This window comes from Tripterygium wilfordii, chromosome 5 (assembly GCF_013401445.1).
Source record: "Tripterygium wilfordii isolate XIE 37 chromosome 5, ASM1340144v1, whole genome shotgun sequence".
Lineage (NCBI taxonomy): Eukaryota > Viridiplantae > Streptophyta > Magnoliopsida > Celastrales > Celastraceae > Tripterygium > Tripterygium wilfordii.
The window spans coordinates 9,332,346-9,348,227 of record NC_052236.1 but is presented as its reverse complement, the minus strand read 5'-3'; the positions used below and the strand labels follow the sequence as shown (position 1 = coordinate 9,348,227).

At 38.3% G+C, this 15,882-nt stretch overlaps 2 protein-coding genes across 3 annotated transcripts; one reads left to right on the top strand and one right to left on the bottom strand.

The window, feature by feature from the left end:
* Positions 1 to 7,978: 7,978 nt before the first annotated feature.
* Positions 7,979 to 8,653, top strand: LOC119998345. The gene is made up of 2 exons (XM_038845647.1): positions 7,979 to 8,369; positions 8,454 to 8,653. The coding sequence occupies exons 1-2, from the start codon at positions 8,030 to 8,032 to the stop codon at positions 8,468 to 8,470; spliced, it is 357 nt and encodes a 118-aa protein (XP_038701575.1). The 5' UTR covers positions 7,979 to 8,029; the 3' UTR covers positions 8,471 to 8,653.
* Positions 8,654 to 9,461: 808 nt separating this feature from the next.
* On the bottom strand, positions 9,462 to 12,409 carry LOC119998344. 2 transcript variants are annotated; one of them, XM_038845646.1, is made up of 6 exons: positions 11,974 to 12,409; positions 11,322 to 11,406; positions 10,792 to 10,967; positions 10,438 to 10,486; positions 10,290 to 10,333; positions 9,462 to 9,792 (listed from the first exon to the last, which is right to left on the bottom strand). In XM_038845646.1, the coding sequence occupies exons 1-5, from the start codon at positions 12,106 to 12,108 to the stop codon at positions 10,317 to 10,319; spliced, it is 462 nt and encodes a 153-aa protein (XP_038701574.1). In that variant the 5' UTR covers positions 12,109 to 12,409; the 3' UTR covers positions 9,462 to 9,792; positions 10,290 to 10,316. The 2 variants fall into 2 exon arrangements, with proteins under 2 accessions (XP_038701574.1, XP_038701573.1); XM_038845645.1 differs by having other exon boundaries at positions 10,286 to 10,333; positions 11,974 to 12,405.
* Positions 12,410 to 15,882: the final 3,473 nt, after the last annotated feature.

The window sequence follows — 15,882 nt, the reverse complement described above, 5'->3', positions numbered from 1 at the left end:
TGTAATATGAAATGCACTATGTTCAGATCTAAAATCACACAGATTTGAGATCATACAGTTATAATTTTACAGTTTTGCTGTTATAGTTTAACATTATACAATCAAATAATTTGAATTATTTTTTTAATCCTCTATGTTTTGAAACTGTAAAACTATACAATCAAACTATTAGTATATGACATAGATGAGCTTTTTAATGTCTAGTTTGAAACAGTAACATTACGCGAACAAAAAGGGCCAATTTCGGGTCTCCCTTTCCGATGGCCTTTTTGGACAGAATCTGGTTGGTCATTGTGCATCTCAATGAGAAGAGTCTAACGAAAGTGGTGGTGTAGCGAACCATTGTCGAAATCGTCTGGATTTGAGACTCTTCTTTCATATTACTGTTTGAAACTGTAGCATGAACCGGTATATAGCAAGGGTAGTGACTTTTTAACGTCTATGTTATAGTTTCAAACAGTAACATTACGCAAACAAAATGGGCCAACTTGGGGTCTTCCTTTTTGGTGGATGTTTTGGACGAAATCTGACTGGGCATTGTGCATCTTAGTGAGGAGAGTCCAACAACGATGATGGTGTAGCGAACCGTGCCGAAATTGTCTGAATTTGAGACCTTTTATTTCATGTTACAGTTTGAAACAGTAATTGAAGTGATATATAGCAAGGGTAGTGATGTAATTGACATTTTTATGAGTACTTATGTGTCCATGTGTTTTTTGAGTGGATCTAGATGTCCAAAAGTCTTCTTAGCAGTGTTGGCCAGGAATTTCCAGTTGGAATCCATATGACTGGGCCCATTTGCTAGTATAAACCCACTACTTCTCTTAAGCTACATACAAGACACAATGGCCCATGAGAGAGATTGACGACCCAAGGACAACCGGTATAAAACCAAAACACCTCAAGCCGGCCCATGCCAACTGAGTTAAGTCTCCACTTAGGGGTGACAAAAGTCTCTCTGATCCGAATGACCAGATTTTTTAAACCCGGATTAAGCAAAGTTTGGACATAAGTTATATGTCTAAAATCTGGATCCAAACACAAAATTTTTGTCTGGTTTAAAATTGGGTCCGGGTTCAAACATAAAAATCTTGTCTAATTTACTTGTCCGGACCCTAACCTAGATTAGGTTGTTGTTCGATTTACTTGTCTAAATTTAAACCAATCCGAGTTTGATAAATTAAGTACGTTCGAAATCCAATATGAGTTAGGATCCGGACATGTAAATATTTAATAAACACATGTTGTTGTCCAATCTGGAATCAATTTTTTTGCCACCCCTACCTCCATTTCTCCTCAAATCCCTAATTTCCCTTTCTGTACATTTCTTCTCCTTGCCTCAAGACCCAACCTTTTTTATTCTTGTCAAATCACAGCTGTATAATATCAAGCAAGAAGTCAACAATATCAAGCAAGAAGATCACAGCTGTATAATATCAAGCAAGAAGTCAATAATATCAAGCAAGAAGATCATAGCTGTATAATATCAAGCAAGAAGTCAATTCAAAGATTCAGCAAGATTATAGGAGTCTAATTGTAGAAAAAAGTCAATGATTAGTTCCTAAAATCACTCTGTAAAATATTTCATTATTCTCTGTATATAATTAGTCTATCACGACATATTGAAATGATAAGAAGATTATTCCACTCTTCCAACTTTGAGATGGTATCAGAGGAGTCGATACTGGCCGTCTCTTAATCAAACCCTACTCATTCATTCATCACCAAACACAGTCTGTTGAAACTCATTATCTTCTCATTCTTGAGTCATCATCATGACAAGTGAAGATGTCTCTCCCAAATCAAATTCAATCCCTCATATTGTCACCATACAAGGAGACAATTCCAACTTCTCAACTGGCATAAAGTTAGATGAAAATAACTATTCTCTATGGCACCAAGTCATGGAGATGAAAATTGCTGGACGAGAAAAACATGGTCACCTAACCGGTGATACTATCCAACCTGCAGCTACAGATCCAGCATACAACAAGTGGCGTGCATCAGATTGTCAAATTAAGAGTTGGCTAGTTGATGCCATGCACCCCAGTCAGATGAAACGATTCATTCGTTATGATACAGCCAAGCAAGTATGGGATGCCATCAAGAAAACATACTCTGATGGTTCTGATGAGGCAAAGATTTATGATCTACATCGACAATCATTTATGATGAAACAGAATGGTAGATCAGTTGCAACATACTATAGTGATCTCACAGAGATATTTCAGGAACTTGATCAGTTAAGCCCCAGCAACATGCAACACCCAGAAGATATGGAAATAAGACGCAAGGAGATTGACCGTCTTCGAGTTTATATTTTTCTTGCAGGTTTGGACAATAATTTTGATCAAATCCGAGGAGAAATTTTAAGGATGGAGCCTAAACCTGAACTCGGGGCAGTATATGCACATATTAAAAGAGAGAGTAATCGTCAAGGCACTATGTCTGAAGCAGATTCCACATCTGAAACCGTAGCCTTGGCTACCACAAGGTATAAGCAATCTCGCTCTCAGAATTCAGGTGCTACTCGTAACAGAACTCCAATGAAGTGTGCAAAATGTGGTCTTGAAAATCACACAATTAAAGGATGTTACGAGATTATTGGTTATCCAGAAGGATGGGTTCATAAAGGCCGAAAGAAGGAACCAAGTCGGGCTTCATTCGTCTCTGCTGGACCATCCCAGGAGAAAGACTCTGAACTTCCATCAGGTACATCTGAATCCAAGGCTTTGGCGACCTCAGGTACTTCTTCACTTACTTATAATAGATCATGGATTATTGACACTGGTGCTACTGACCATATGACATCTAGCTCAATTGGATTACACTCCACAAAATCATCATCTCAAACTCATGTTACTAGTGCAAATGGAACCACTTCCCAAGTTTTGGAAGAAGGGTCCCTCTCTCTTACGCCTTCATTAAACCTAGATCACATCTTGGTTGTCCCTTCCCTAGACTATAATTTGTTATCTGTTCCTCAGATTATTGATTCCCTTAATTGCACTGTGTGTTTTTGGCCATCTTATTGTCTTTTTCAGGATCTACTCACCAGGGCCGTGATTGGATGTGGTACTAGGAAGGGAAAGTTGTATTATTTGGACCTATCAGATGATTGCAGTAGCAGATTGAGTCGTGTGCATCATGTAAGAGGTATAGAGTCAGACAGAATAAAGCAGATTTGGTTATGGCACAAACGACTAGGACATGCTTCCTTTGGTTACCTAAAACTTTTATTTCCAGATTTATTTTCTCAATTTGATTTATCAGACTTTCATTGTGAAACTTGCATTTTCGCCAAAAGTCATCGTGTTTCTTACCCATTGAGATTAAATAAAAGTTCTATACCTTTCATGGTTGTCCATTCGGATGTTTGGGGACCATCAAGAGTTCTCACTATTAGTGGCTTTAAGTGGTTTGTGACTTTAATAGATGACTGCACCAGGATGACATGGGTATTTCCCATGAAACAGAAAAGCGAAGTTACTGCAAAATTCAAACAATTTCATCAGTATGTTGCTACACAGTTTGACAGGAAGATCATAACACTACGGTCAGATAATGGCAGAGAGTATGTCAACAATGATCTTTCTTTGTTTTTTAACCAACAAGGGATTGTTCACCAAACCACATGTGCTTATACGCCACAGCAGAATGGTGTAGCAGAACGAAAGAACCGCCATCTCCTAGAAGTTACTCGTGCATCTTTATTCGAGGCTTATATGCCCCATAAATTTTGGGGGGAGGCTCTTTGTTCTGCAGCTTACCTCATCAATCGGACACCATCCAGTACTCTCCAATATCAAACTCCATTTCAAACATTGACCAACCTTCTCACAGTGCCACCTACACCAAACCTTGAACCACGGATTTTCGGGTGTGTTGCTTACATTCAGTTACATACTCACCAACGTAGCAAACTGGACCCATGTGCATTACGTTGTGTCTTTGTAGGCTATGCTACCACTCAAAAAGGCTACAAGTGTTTCCATCCACCTACACAAACCTTATATGTTACATCTGATGTTACTTTCAATGAAAGTGAATTTTATTACTCAAGGAACACTTCTGAGCATCCTCTGCAGGGGGAGAACTCTATCTTTGCAGAAGATACTCAAAACCAAGTTGTCCATGTTTCCCAGTGTCCCGATGGTAATATTGATGGGTCAACTAATCCTGTGGAAGAACAACTTCAAGTAGGTCAAACCATGAGGGACGAAGAGCAAGGACCAGAAAATCAAATTCAAGAGGAGATTGACCCAGACCATGCCAATCCTACAACAATGCCAGAACAACCAGCTACGAATCCAGATAGTGTCCTAAATACAACTTCTCCTATAGTACCATTGCCAGTCAATCAGTTCAGTCCTGAAAACCCTACACAGGTACTTGAACAATCTAACTCTGATTCCCTACCTGAGTCAAGTCATTCAAGTTATAAATTGCCTCCTCGTTCAAACCGAGGAATTCCTAAACAGCAATATGAACCTGATCCAACTTCAAGTGTTAAATACCCTATTGCTAATCATGTGTCTCTTCATAGGTTATCCCCGTCATATGCATCATTTGTGTGTCAATTATCCACTGTATCTATTCCAAGTAATGTGCAGGAAGCTCTTAAGGATCCCAAGTGGACTCAAGCCATGAATGACGAAATGGAGTCTCTCCAAAAGAATTCTACTTGGGAGATGACTCATTTGCCAGAAGGGAAGCAAACAGTAGGCTGCAGATGGATCTATACAATCAAATTTAGAGCAGATGGAGCAATTGAACGATACAAAGCAAGACTGGTGGCGAAGGGGTATACTCAGACATATGGAATTGACTATTGGGAGACGTTTGCACCTGCAGCTAAAATCAACACAATTCGGGTACTTATCTCATTGGCAGCCAACCTAGATTGGCCTTTACATCAATTTGATGTAAAAAATGCTTTTTTACATGGAGACCTAGAAGAAGAAGTCTATATGGACCCTCCTCCCGGATGCAAGATGAAGCCAAGTCAGAGCAACATGGTATGCAAACTCAAAAAGTCTCTTTATGGATTGAAGCAATCACCCCGAGCATGGTTTGGAAGGTTCAGCAAATCAATGAAGATTTTTGGCTACAAACAATGCAATTCTGACCACACTCTCTTCTTGAAACATAAGAAAGGTAAGATAACTGCACTCATTGTGTATGTTGATGACATGGTAGTTACAGGGAATGACCCAGAAGAGAAGGAAGCGTTGCAACATTATTTAGCAGCTGAGTTTGAGATGAAAGATCTCGGCGAACTAAAGTATTTCTTGGGCATTGAAGTGGCACGTTCAAAGCAAGGAATATTTCTATCACAACGAAAATATGTCCTTGACCTTCTAACCAAAACTGGAATGTTAGCCTGCCAACCAATAGAGACTCCAATGGAGGTGAATCTTAAACTTCATGAAGATGCTGAACAAGTACCTACCAATAAAGAACGATATCAACGTCTTGTTGGTAAGTTGATTTACTTATCACATACAAGACCTGACATAGCATATCCTGTTAGCGTCGTAAGTCAATTTATGCATGCACCGAGAGAGGCTCACATGGATGTTATGATTCGAATTCTGAGATATCTTAAATCTGCCCCGGGGAAAGGATTGATGTTCTCAAAACATGTTCATCTTGATGTGAAAGGGTATACAGATGCAGATTGGGCCGGTTCAGTTACTGATAGAAGATCAACATCTGGTTACTTTACTTTCGTGGGAGGCAATTTAGTCTCATGGCGTAGTAAGAAACAGAACGTGGTGGCTAGGTCAAGTGCTGAAGCAGAATATAGGAGTATGGCACATGGAATATGTGAACTACTCTGGATAAGAAATTTGATGAGAGAAATGGGGTTCAAACAAAAAGGAGCAATGCAATTGTATTGTGATAACAAGGCTGCAATAGACATCTCACATAATCCAGTGCAACATGATAGGACCAAGCATGTTGAGATTGACAGACATTTCATTAAGGAGAAACTCGAGGCCAAGATCATTGAGGTACCATTTGTCAAATCTAAAGATCAACTTGCAGATATTCTCACCAAAGCAGTTACAGGCAGAATCTTTCACAGCTCACTTAGCAAGTTGGGCATTAAAGACATATATGCACCAACTTGAGGGGGAGTGTCAAATCACAGCTGTATAATATCAAGCAAGAAGTCAACAATATCAAGCAAGAAGATCACAACTGTATAATATCAAGCAAGAAGTCAATAATATCAAGCAAGAAGATCATAGCTGTATAATATCAAGCAAGAAGTCAATTCAAAGATTCAGCAAGATTATAGGAGTCTAATTGTAGAAAAAAGTCAATGATTAGTTCCTAAAATCACTCTGTAAAATATTTCATTATTCTCTGTATATAATTAGTCTATCACGACATATTGAAATGATAAGAAGATTATTCCACTCTTCCAACTTTGAGAATTCTCCCCTGCAATTCCTTGATTATTCTGTCATTAGGTTGATGACACCTATAGTGACGTTGTGCATCCCCTCTCGTTCTCACCACAGTCCTATAAAATTCACATAGATTCGTGATATTTGGGAACTAATATGATACAAATTGAAATGTTGTAGAGAAAGTGAAGTAGAAGAATAAGAGATGAAGTTCAAAATAAAGACAGAGGAATAATGATGTGATGGTAACTAAGAAGCTCTGGTTTTCGTTCATTTCAAGATTCATTCTTTACATCATATATATAAGCAGAACAGAGATTTTAAAATAGAAAGAAGATAAAGTAACGAGCATTACAACGGTGGTTGTGTACACATGTAATGTGTGTCTTATGGGTTTTGGTGTACTGTGTGCTACTCATATTTTAACATAATATGTACTAGAAAACATGTTTGTAGTTTGTGCCTCACTTGGTAGATGGTGTTTATCGTTCGATTGAAAAATTGACGGGCAAATGGTTCTCTTTATATTTGTCCATTAGTTGTTCTAATTGACAAATCAGAGAATGTTCTCTTTGCTGGTTTGGATTGCATTATCTATATTGTAAAAGGCATGAATATTTTTGATGCCATACAAATCTCGTTTGACTTGTTAACGTATCAGGTCAATCCAAATGAGACTGTTTCGATTGTTGGTGTTGAGAACTCCTAGACTAAAAGATAAACAAACATAAACTAAAGAGTCTCCCCTAGATGTTTTTTTCTTGGGAAAGACACTTCTATACCTAAGTCAATAATCAGGAAGAGAACAGGTAATAACTTTAGAGATCATAGCTTTTAGGAAGAAGAGTATGAAAGTTCCGAATGAATGTTTTACCTGACCGGAATGCCCATATAGTAGTGAACTAATTCTAATCTGTAATAGAGTCAGAGTCATGTCCTCTATGTAAATTAGGAGACGTCTATCTTTGTTCTTCGAGCTGGGTTAGGAGTCTTCTTTTAGAAATCCTGTCTTGTTTTGGAGACAGCTTGTCATTGTCTTGAGCTGAGATAGGCTTCTTGGCGTAGAGATAGGTTTCTCAGGACCGAGGTAAGTATAATGAGTCATTACTGTAGTTTTGGCATCATTCCTATTCTATTAGTACTTGTCGGACTGGGCCGAGGTAACGCTGACCGAGATATGCCTTTTAACTATTTATTTTCAGAGTGTCACGTGTCAATTTTTGATTGGCGGGTGAAGGTTGAGTCATCAATTTTATCATGGTCTGTGGTAGTTTGGAACTAAGTTGGTTCCACGTTTCCAAAACATGGTAGCTCCTATTGGATCTGTTGAGGTTGTTGGCATAGAGAATCATGATGAGGTTTTCACAGCAAGACCTCCATCTGTGTGTAAAGTGGAGTACAATTGGATGGACACCAACCCTAATGGGCCTAAAGATAATGTTATACTACCCAAGTGCTGCAATAGCATAATTGTATTTTTGTTCTAGTGCTGGCTCCATTATAATTAATGGGTAATTGATCAAAGCACTTTCTTTGCAGTATATAATCAGTTGCTGGAGCCGATACTCAAAGCAAAGCAAACAACTCTTGTGCAATTAGAGAGAACAAAAATGGAGACTCCAATGAAGATGTTCTGCATTTTGGGATTTATTGTGCTTGTCAGCATTGCTGGGATGGAAAGAGTTGATGGGGCAGGGGAATGTGGGAAATCCAATCCAAACAATGAAGCTCTGAAGCTCATCCCTTGTATGAGCGCGGCACAGGATGAGAAAGCTCCCGTTAGCGACGCTTGCTGCTCCCAGGTGAAGAACATTGGCAAGAACCCGAGCTGCCTCTGCGCTGTAATGCTTTCCGACATGGCCAAGGCCTCTGCAATCAAGCCTGAAATCGCCCTTACCATTCCCAAGCGCTGCAACATTGCAAATCGCCCAGTCGGTTACAAGTGTGGACGTAAGTAACCTTTCCCTCCTGTGCATTTACCTTCTTCCTTGCATTATACTTCCTCCCTAACATAAGTACTGCTGGTTTTTGCAGCTTACACACTTCCATGAAGACCAAACACTATGTACCGCGCTTGAAGTACTTAAAAATCTGGTAGATACTGGTGTTGTGACAATTCTGTTGCTTTACAGTCTTTGTTACCAATAAAGTGTAGAAGCTTGAATGTATCTATCTATCCTAAATAACATGGACAGTATCACTATCAGTACTAGTACTTCCATACTACTTTTTTTCTTCATTATCTCAACATTAGAAAACCAGAAGAGAAAAGGCTGCTTTAATCCAAAAGCCTAAAGAACTATAGTGGTACTGTGATAGTTAAGCAAAAATGATAAAGATTCCAACAATTGGTATTCCAACTGCTGAGTTGGATGCACAGGATTCAAGTGAATTTGTGGATTCCACATGTCCCACATAATGCACATGAAATCCTGTGCTTACCGCATAGCAACTGGGATACCTATCTTCCGCTATAGAATGTTTCGTCTTCAACTAAAGATCTTTTAACGACCAGAACTTAACAGAACCTTTGAAAAACATTGTACCTAGAATTCATGGACAAAGACTGTTTTGAGTGATTGCATAATCTAGAGAGGGAATAAACTAGACTTTGAATGAAGGTTGGACAAGAACAAGATAAGACAGTTGAATGACAGACAAACCAGTTGGGACTTGTTGGGCCACACATATTGGAGGGGATTTTGACAGTTACTAACCTGTGGACTAAAGATGGAATATAATGAAATGTAAAGCTTTCCGGGATCTTATAGACAAAGTAACAAACAGAATTTGACCACTCGAGAGGTATCATAATGTTGAACCACTAAACATTACCATCTAAGAAGAAAAACATGCATGCCCTTCACAATACTGCCACTACTTTACCACCTTTCTATGTGGTTCGGTCTTAGAAGTTTAAGGCAACCTAACCCTAAAAGCAACCGATGATTTCTCAGACAAAGAACAGAGTATTTCAATACTTAACCTTGGTATCCAATGACAAGCACAAGGAATCTGAATCAGTCGTAGGTTATAAAGATGTCTGAAATCAAAATATGACTATTATAGAACCATAAGTAAAGTGACTTCCCAATACAAAGTTCAACTATAACGGTGGCGTTGGCAGATGAAGTCCTTAAACCCACACAAACTTTACAGGAAAACTATTGAGTTTATAATTCTTTACAACGACAAAAGAGAGAAAAAAGAAGGGAGGCGAACATAACTATCAGTTCATACTTCATAGGAAGATGTTTCTAGGATGGAGAAAGCGACAAACACCAGCTTTCTGCCAAGATCTGACTAGCTACTGTAGTTTATCGTTATATAACGGAAAAGGTAGATTAAACTGCCACAATATATACCTATCTACCTGCAAATTATAACAGAAACCCACTCAATTAAATCAATTTGGCAAAGAGAGAAAAGAAGTGGGAGAAAGGTATCTGTATATTATTTCATGTCATATATCTTGAGATCGATCATTCATTTATTATGATTTCTCTGGCTTCAGCTTCATGATCATAAAAACAAAATTTCTCAAATCTGCAACTATTTAGTTTCCAGATAAAACAAAATTTTGAATCGGCCGAAACCAATACTTAAGTTTGACACCTCAAAATGGCAATACTCTAGGGATTCAAAAGGCTTCAATGAAAACACAATAAAATATCTTTAGCATTTGCAACTAACTAAAACGTGCCTCGAATAATTCTCAGCAAACTGTTTGTGAAATAACTATCCCCAATTTAAAGCTGGGCTGATGAAAAAGGAAGCTTGTTATAGTTATATATATAAGTAATATAACGCTGAAGAAATCTGTAATTAAGGCACATAGGTAAAGAAAAGGAAAAAAGGAATAATACCTACGTAAGTATATCCATGGTGAGTGAGCCTTCAATAATAAAGAGACCCTGTCAAAGAAAAAATTTTAAGATGACATGCTTCGACGTTAATCCAAGACGAACCATTTCCATAATTCATGTTATACAACACTATGATAGACAGAACAACATACCTTGCCACCAGTTTCCTCTCGAAGCACTACCTGAATCATCCTCATTGTACTAATGGAAAAGACAAGATGTTAGCGGATTTCTGAACAGAACATTTGTTAAACAATTATATAAAGTGATGTCATATGTTCAATTCCCGAAAACAGTCTCCTCACATATTATGTGGGGATAAGGTCAGCGTACATCTTCCTTGTTCTCCAATCCCTCCCAATGCGGGAGCCTTGTGCACAGTTGTTGTTTACCTTTTTACATATAAAGCAAAGTTGTTCTTCCCTTGCCTGGCATGGCAGGATGTCATAGGAAACTAAATGCATCTAGAGTTGGATGATATAGAAACAAATATAACTTGTACTCACCACTGAATTCACTCCAGTGCTCTGGATACTCTGAGGGTGATTATATATGTCCTGACCACCATACAAGATTGATGAACAGAGAGGACTTGGTTGTACTCGTTGTTCCTCATAAATGTAATTCATGTCTTCATTGGGCGTGCTCTGGACGTCACCTTGACTGGTCTCCGAAGTATTGACTGGACATGGTAGGATTAAGTCAGGATAGACCACAAAAAGTAAAGAGAGAGAAGTTGAAATAAACAAATCAGGTAAACTCAAAGAACCACTGTCACTAAATTGTTTTCCAATTACTATTGCCAACTGATTCAAAAAGGAAAAGACAGCTCATGTAAACAAATAAGAGACCGCTGTACATAAAATTTAAAAGGGTGATTATCTATGAAGATGATGATATTGAAACCGCATAACTATCTCGAAGTGTATGTTCAAATCTTGGCACTGAAATATATAATCTAGATTATTATAATTACATAGTCAAACGAAATATAAGCCCATAAAATAATTGTTGAAGCAAGATCAACTACACAAACCTGGACGACTGGGATTGGCGTTCCAGGCACCATTAGCATAATCCTGTCTTTTCAACTCGGTACGGAATGATTCCCTCCTTAACACCTAAAACAATACCAAATATGAACAATATCATCAGAGAACAGGAAAATGATAGAAGCCAAGAACACTTATCTGGGGCAAACAGCAGCATTTCAAGTAGCACTAACGGGACAAAATATTTTCAAAAGAACCAACAAAACCTGTTGTCAACCACAATAAATCACATACAATCATTAAAGTCATTTAAATTCCTCATCAGTGGCTTGTATTCATTCATGGGATTCCCTTCTTCAGCACTCTAAGTTGTCTCAATTAAACAAAAACCGTTCAATTGTGAAAGCTAACACAGTAAATCTTCACTGGATAAACTTGTATGAACAGAATTCACCATTAGTTTTTCAATCAAACAAGCAAACAAAAGGAATCAAGAACCCATGGCGCTTAATCAGATCTCATTTACTACATCAAAACACTCACACTGACACAACATCATAACCACAATGGGATGAAATGAACAAAACTCATTAGCTGAACTTGAGCAAAACAAAATCTAAAGGATTCAAAAAACCGAAAAGCACATATCTTAAATCAGAGACTAGATAGAATTGAACACAAACAGACAGACAATACCTTTGACGTTGGAGCAAATATGGAACCAAACAGCCCGGCAGAAGACGAAGACGAATACGTTTCTCGCGACCCAAACAGCTCAGAAGTTAACGACGACGAGGAGCAAGATTTACTCACTTGCTTTCTCCCTTCCATTCTCTCTCAAACCCCTCTAAACCCTATATACAATCACTCTCCACCACACCCTGTATACAGGTTTTATATATATATATATATAATCACCGTCAATCCGTCATAACAAAAAGAAAATGGTGAAGAGACTTGTAGAGAGAGAAAACAGAACACAAACAGGAAAAGAGCAAGAAAAGACACGTGAAGATCGTGTTTGGTAGAAAGAAACGAAACCGTCGCGTCCCAATTTATAAGCCCAACTGAAAGAAAAAAAAGAAAAGAAAGGTTTTTGTGTGTTTTTTTTTTTTTTTTTGTAGCAGAGGGCGTCACTCTGTTTCTTCGTTCTTGTCTCTGTAATCGCTTCCTTTCCTTTTTTGTTTTTTTGTTTTCGCTCTTTCCTTCTCTGTTACCTGTGGAGAAGAAACAGATGTGAGCCACGTGGAAAAGTCAAGAGATTTATGTGGGTCCCACATTCGGAAATCCCAAAACTTTTACTGCCACACCCCGTAGTGGATAATAAGAGTAGAGCATCTCCGATGAATGCTTGAAATTACAATTATCAAACACTTAAAACAATAATCTCAAGTCTTTGTAATGAAAGAAAAATCACTCTTGATACTGTTAAGAGTTAGGTTTATTAACTATGTTGCTTATTTTTTCAAATTATGTCTGTGGTATGTAGTTAGACCTAGTCTATGGGAGAATGCCTAAATTGTAGGAGTCATGGTTAAGTTGTTTCAAGTTGTTGTGTCATGGGATATGGTTCCACAAAATCTGCATAGTGCTGGTTGTGCTCTTTGTACTCAAAATTAACTCTCTATTTAAGTTGTATTGGTATTCAGCTTTAAAAATAAGAAATACAGAGCTTTCTAGCCATCTTGTGCAGCAGCAAGTTTAAGTTTTATTTCAAGTGTCCCCAACATCTGGTATCGGAGCCCCCACTGGGCCTGAGTCGAAAATCCTACCAAGAAGCAGTAGCTTTTGTTCTTGCAGCAGCAAGCATCCATGGCAACTGACAAACCAGCTGAGAACTTTGTTCAGCCAGCCATTCCACGCTTCGATGGTCAGTACGATCATTGGAGCATGTTGATGGAAAATTTCCTAAGGTCCAAAGAGTATTGGGATCTTGTGGAAACAGGATATGCTATACCAGAAGAAGGTGAAACTGTGACACTTGCGCAGCAACGGAAGCTCGAAGAACTAAAGTTGAAGTATTTGAAGGTAAAGAATTACCTATTCCAATCCATTGATCGTGCAATTTTGGAGACCATTCTCCAAAAGGAAACGTCCAAGCATATTTGGGACTCCATGAAAAAGAAGTACCAAGGTTCAGCAAAAGTGAAGCGTGCACAGCTTCAAGCCTTAAGAAGAGACTTTGAGACTCTTCAAATGAAAAATGGAGAGTCTGTCAATGAGTTTTTTGGAAGGATCATGGGGATTGCAAACAAAATGCGAATCCATGGTGACAAGCTTGATGATGGCTCCATTGTAGAGAAGATTATGAGATCTATGTCTCCAAAATTCACCTACATTGTATGCTCTATTGAGGAGTCAAATAACACTGAGGAGATGTCAATTGATGAGCTTCAAAGCTCCCTGCTACTTCATGAACAGCAGCTGAATCGTGGTACCACAGAACGAAGCAACACCGAAGAACAAGCTTTGAAAGCTTCTACCTTCGCTGAATCCTCAAGCTCAAGAGGAAGAGGCCGAGGTAGAGGTAGAGGAAGAGGAAGAGGAGGTCGTGGTAATCATGATAGAGGAAGGCAGCAGCCAAGTTTCAAGCATGAAGACTTTTATTCCTCAGGTTCTCAAGGAAGAAACAAAGGTCGTGATCAACACTTCGACAAGTCAAACATCGAGTGTTACCGTTGCCACAACTATGGTCATTACCGTAATGAATGTTATACCAAGCTGCCAAAAGACAAAGAAAAGGGAGAGAAGTCCAACTTTGCTGAAAAGAAGGATGAGGAGACACTTTTGATGGCTTTTCACGTCAAGGAGGAGAACAATTCAGAAGTATGGTATGTAGATACAGGTTGCAGCAACCATATGAGTGGAAGTAAGTCATCTTTTTCGTCTTTAAATGAAGATTTTAAGACTACAGTGAGTTTTGGGGATTTGTCAAGTGTGGATGTGATGGGAAAGGGTGATATTCAAATTAGAACTAAGAATGATTTTGTAGAAACAATTTCGAATGTGTTTTATGTGCCTAGTTTGAAAACTAATTTGTTGAGTGCTGGACAATTGCAAGAAAAGGGTTATATAATAACTCTTCAGAAAGGTACATGTGAGATTTATGATCCTGTCAGGGGTGCTATTGCTGTGGTACAGATGAGCCAAAATAGATTATTTCCGCTGAAAATAAAGACTGTTCAGACTTGTTTGATGGCTAAGGAAGATGATTCATCGTGGCTATGACACTTTCGATATGGCCACTTGAATTTTAATGGTTTGAGGACATTGTACCAAAAGCAAATGGTGACTGGCCTTCCCATGATCACACCTCCATCAGAAGTTTGTGAAGAGTGTGTTGTTAGCAAACAACACCGTGATCAATTTCTCAAAGGAAAAGCATGGAGAGCTCAAAATCTATTGGATTTGGTGCATTCAGATATATGTGGCCCAATCAATCCAATGTCAAATGGTAAAAAGAAATATTTTGTCTCTTTTATTGATGACTTTAGTAGAAAGGCATTGGTGTATTTCTTGCAGGAAAAATCAGAGGTTTTTAATGCATTTAAAAGCTTTAAGGCACTTGTTGAAAATGAAAGTGGAAGAAGGATCAAAACCCTTCGAACTGATCATGGTGGTGAGTATTGTTCAAAGGAGTTTGAAGCCTTCTGTGATGAGAAAGGCATTCGAAGACAACTCGCAGCTTCATATACACCCCAGCAAAACGGTGTATCCGAGAGAAAGAATCATCTTCCTTTTGTGTGTGTTTTTTTTTTTTGTAGCAGAGGGCGTCACTCTGTTTCTTCGTTCTTCTCTCTGTAATCGCTTCCTTTCCTTTTTTGTTTTTTTGTTTTCGCTCTTTCCTTCTCTGTTACCTGTGGAGAAGAAACAGATGTGCGCCACGTGGAAAAGTCAAGAGATTTATGTGGGTCCCACATTCGGAAATCCCAAAACTTTTACTGCCACACCCCCGTAGTCGATAATAAGAGTAGAGCATCTCCGATGAATGCTTGAAATTACAATTATCAAACACTTTTTAAAACAATAATCTCAAGTCTTTGTAATGAAAGAAGAATCACTCTTGATACAAGGTGTAAATTTTGAAAACCTTTAATATTTCAAGTGTTACTTAAAAGCATTATTTAGACCCACATAACCATTTAAAACTTGACACATGTAAGTGGATCCACAAGAGAGATGACAAAATAGAAAAGAGGGAGGGAGATGGAGTGTTTGAAACATTATACCATTGTAGAGAAATTCTTAATAATTGAGTGGTGCACAAATTACAAGATAAAATGAAGTGTTTGAAACACATGCATCATTGGAGATGCTCTAACAACTATCTATATATAGGTTTTATAACTTCTCTGTTTTCTCTGGGACCTTCTTATGTCCACCCCATTTACCTCCACCCTTTTGTCCACCCCCATCAAACACCATTGGTTCTAAAAAATATACTCGAGATGCTCACCTGTACAAAGATTATAATAACCTTCAAAGGTTTATTTAGAAGAGGTGGATGGTCCACTCTTTTCATAAGGGTGGACCTTAGTAATTTCCGTTTTCTCTCTTTCAACTCTTTTTCTTTGACTTTTTATTTGGTTTGGTCTTGTGGGATTT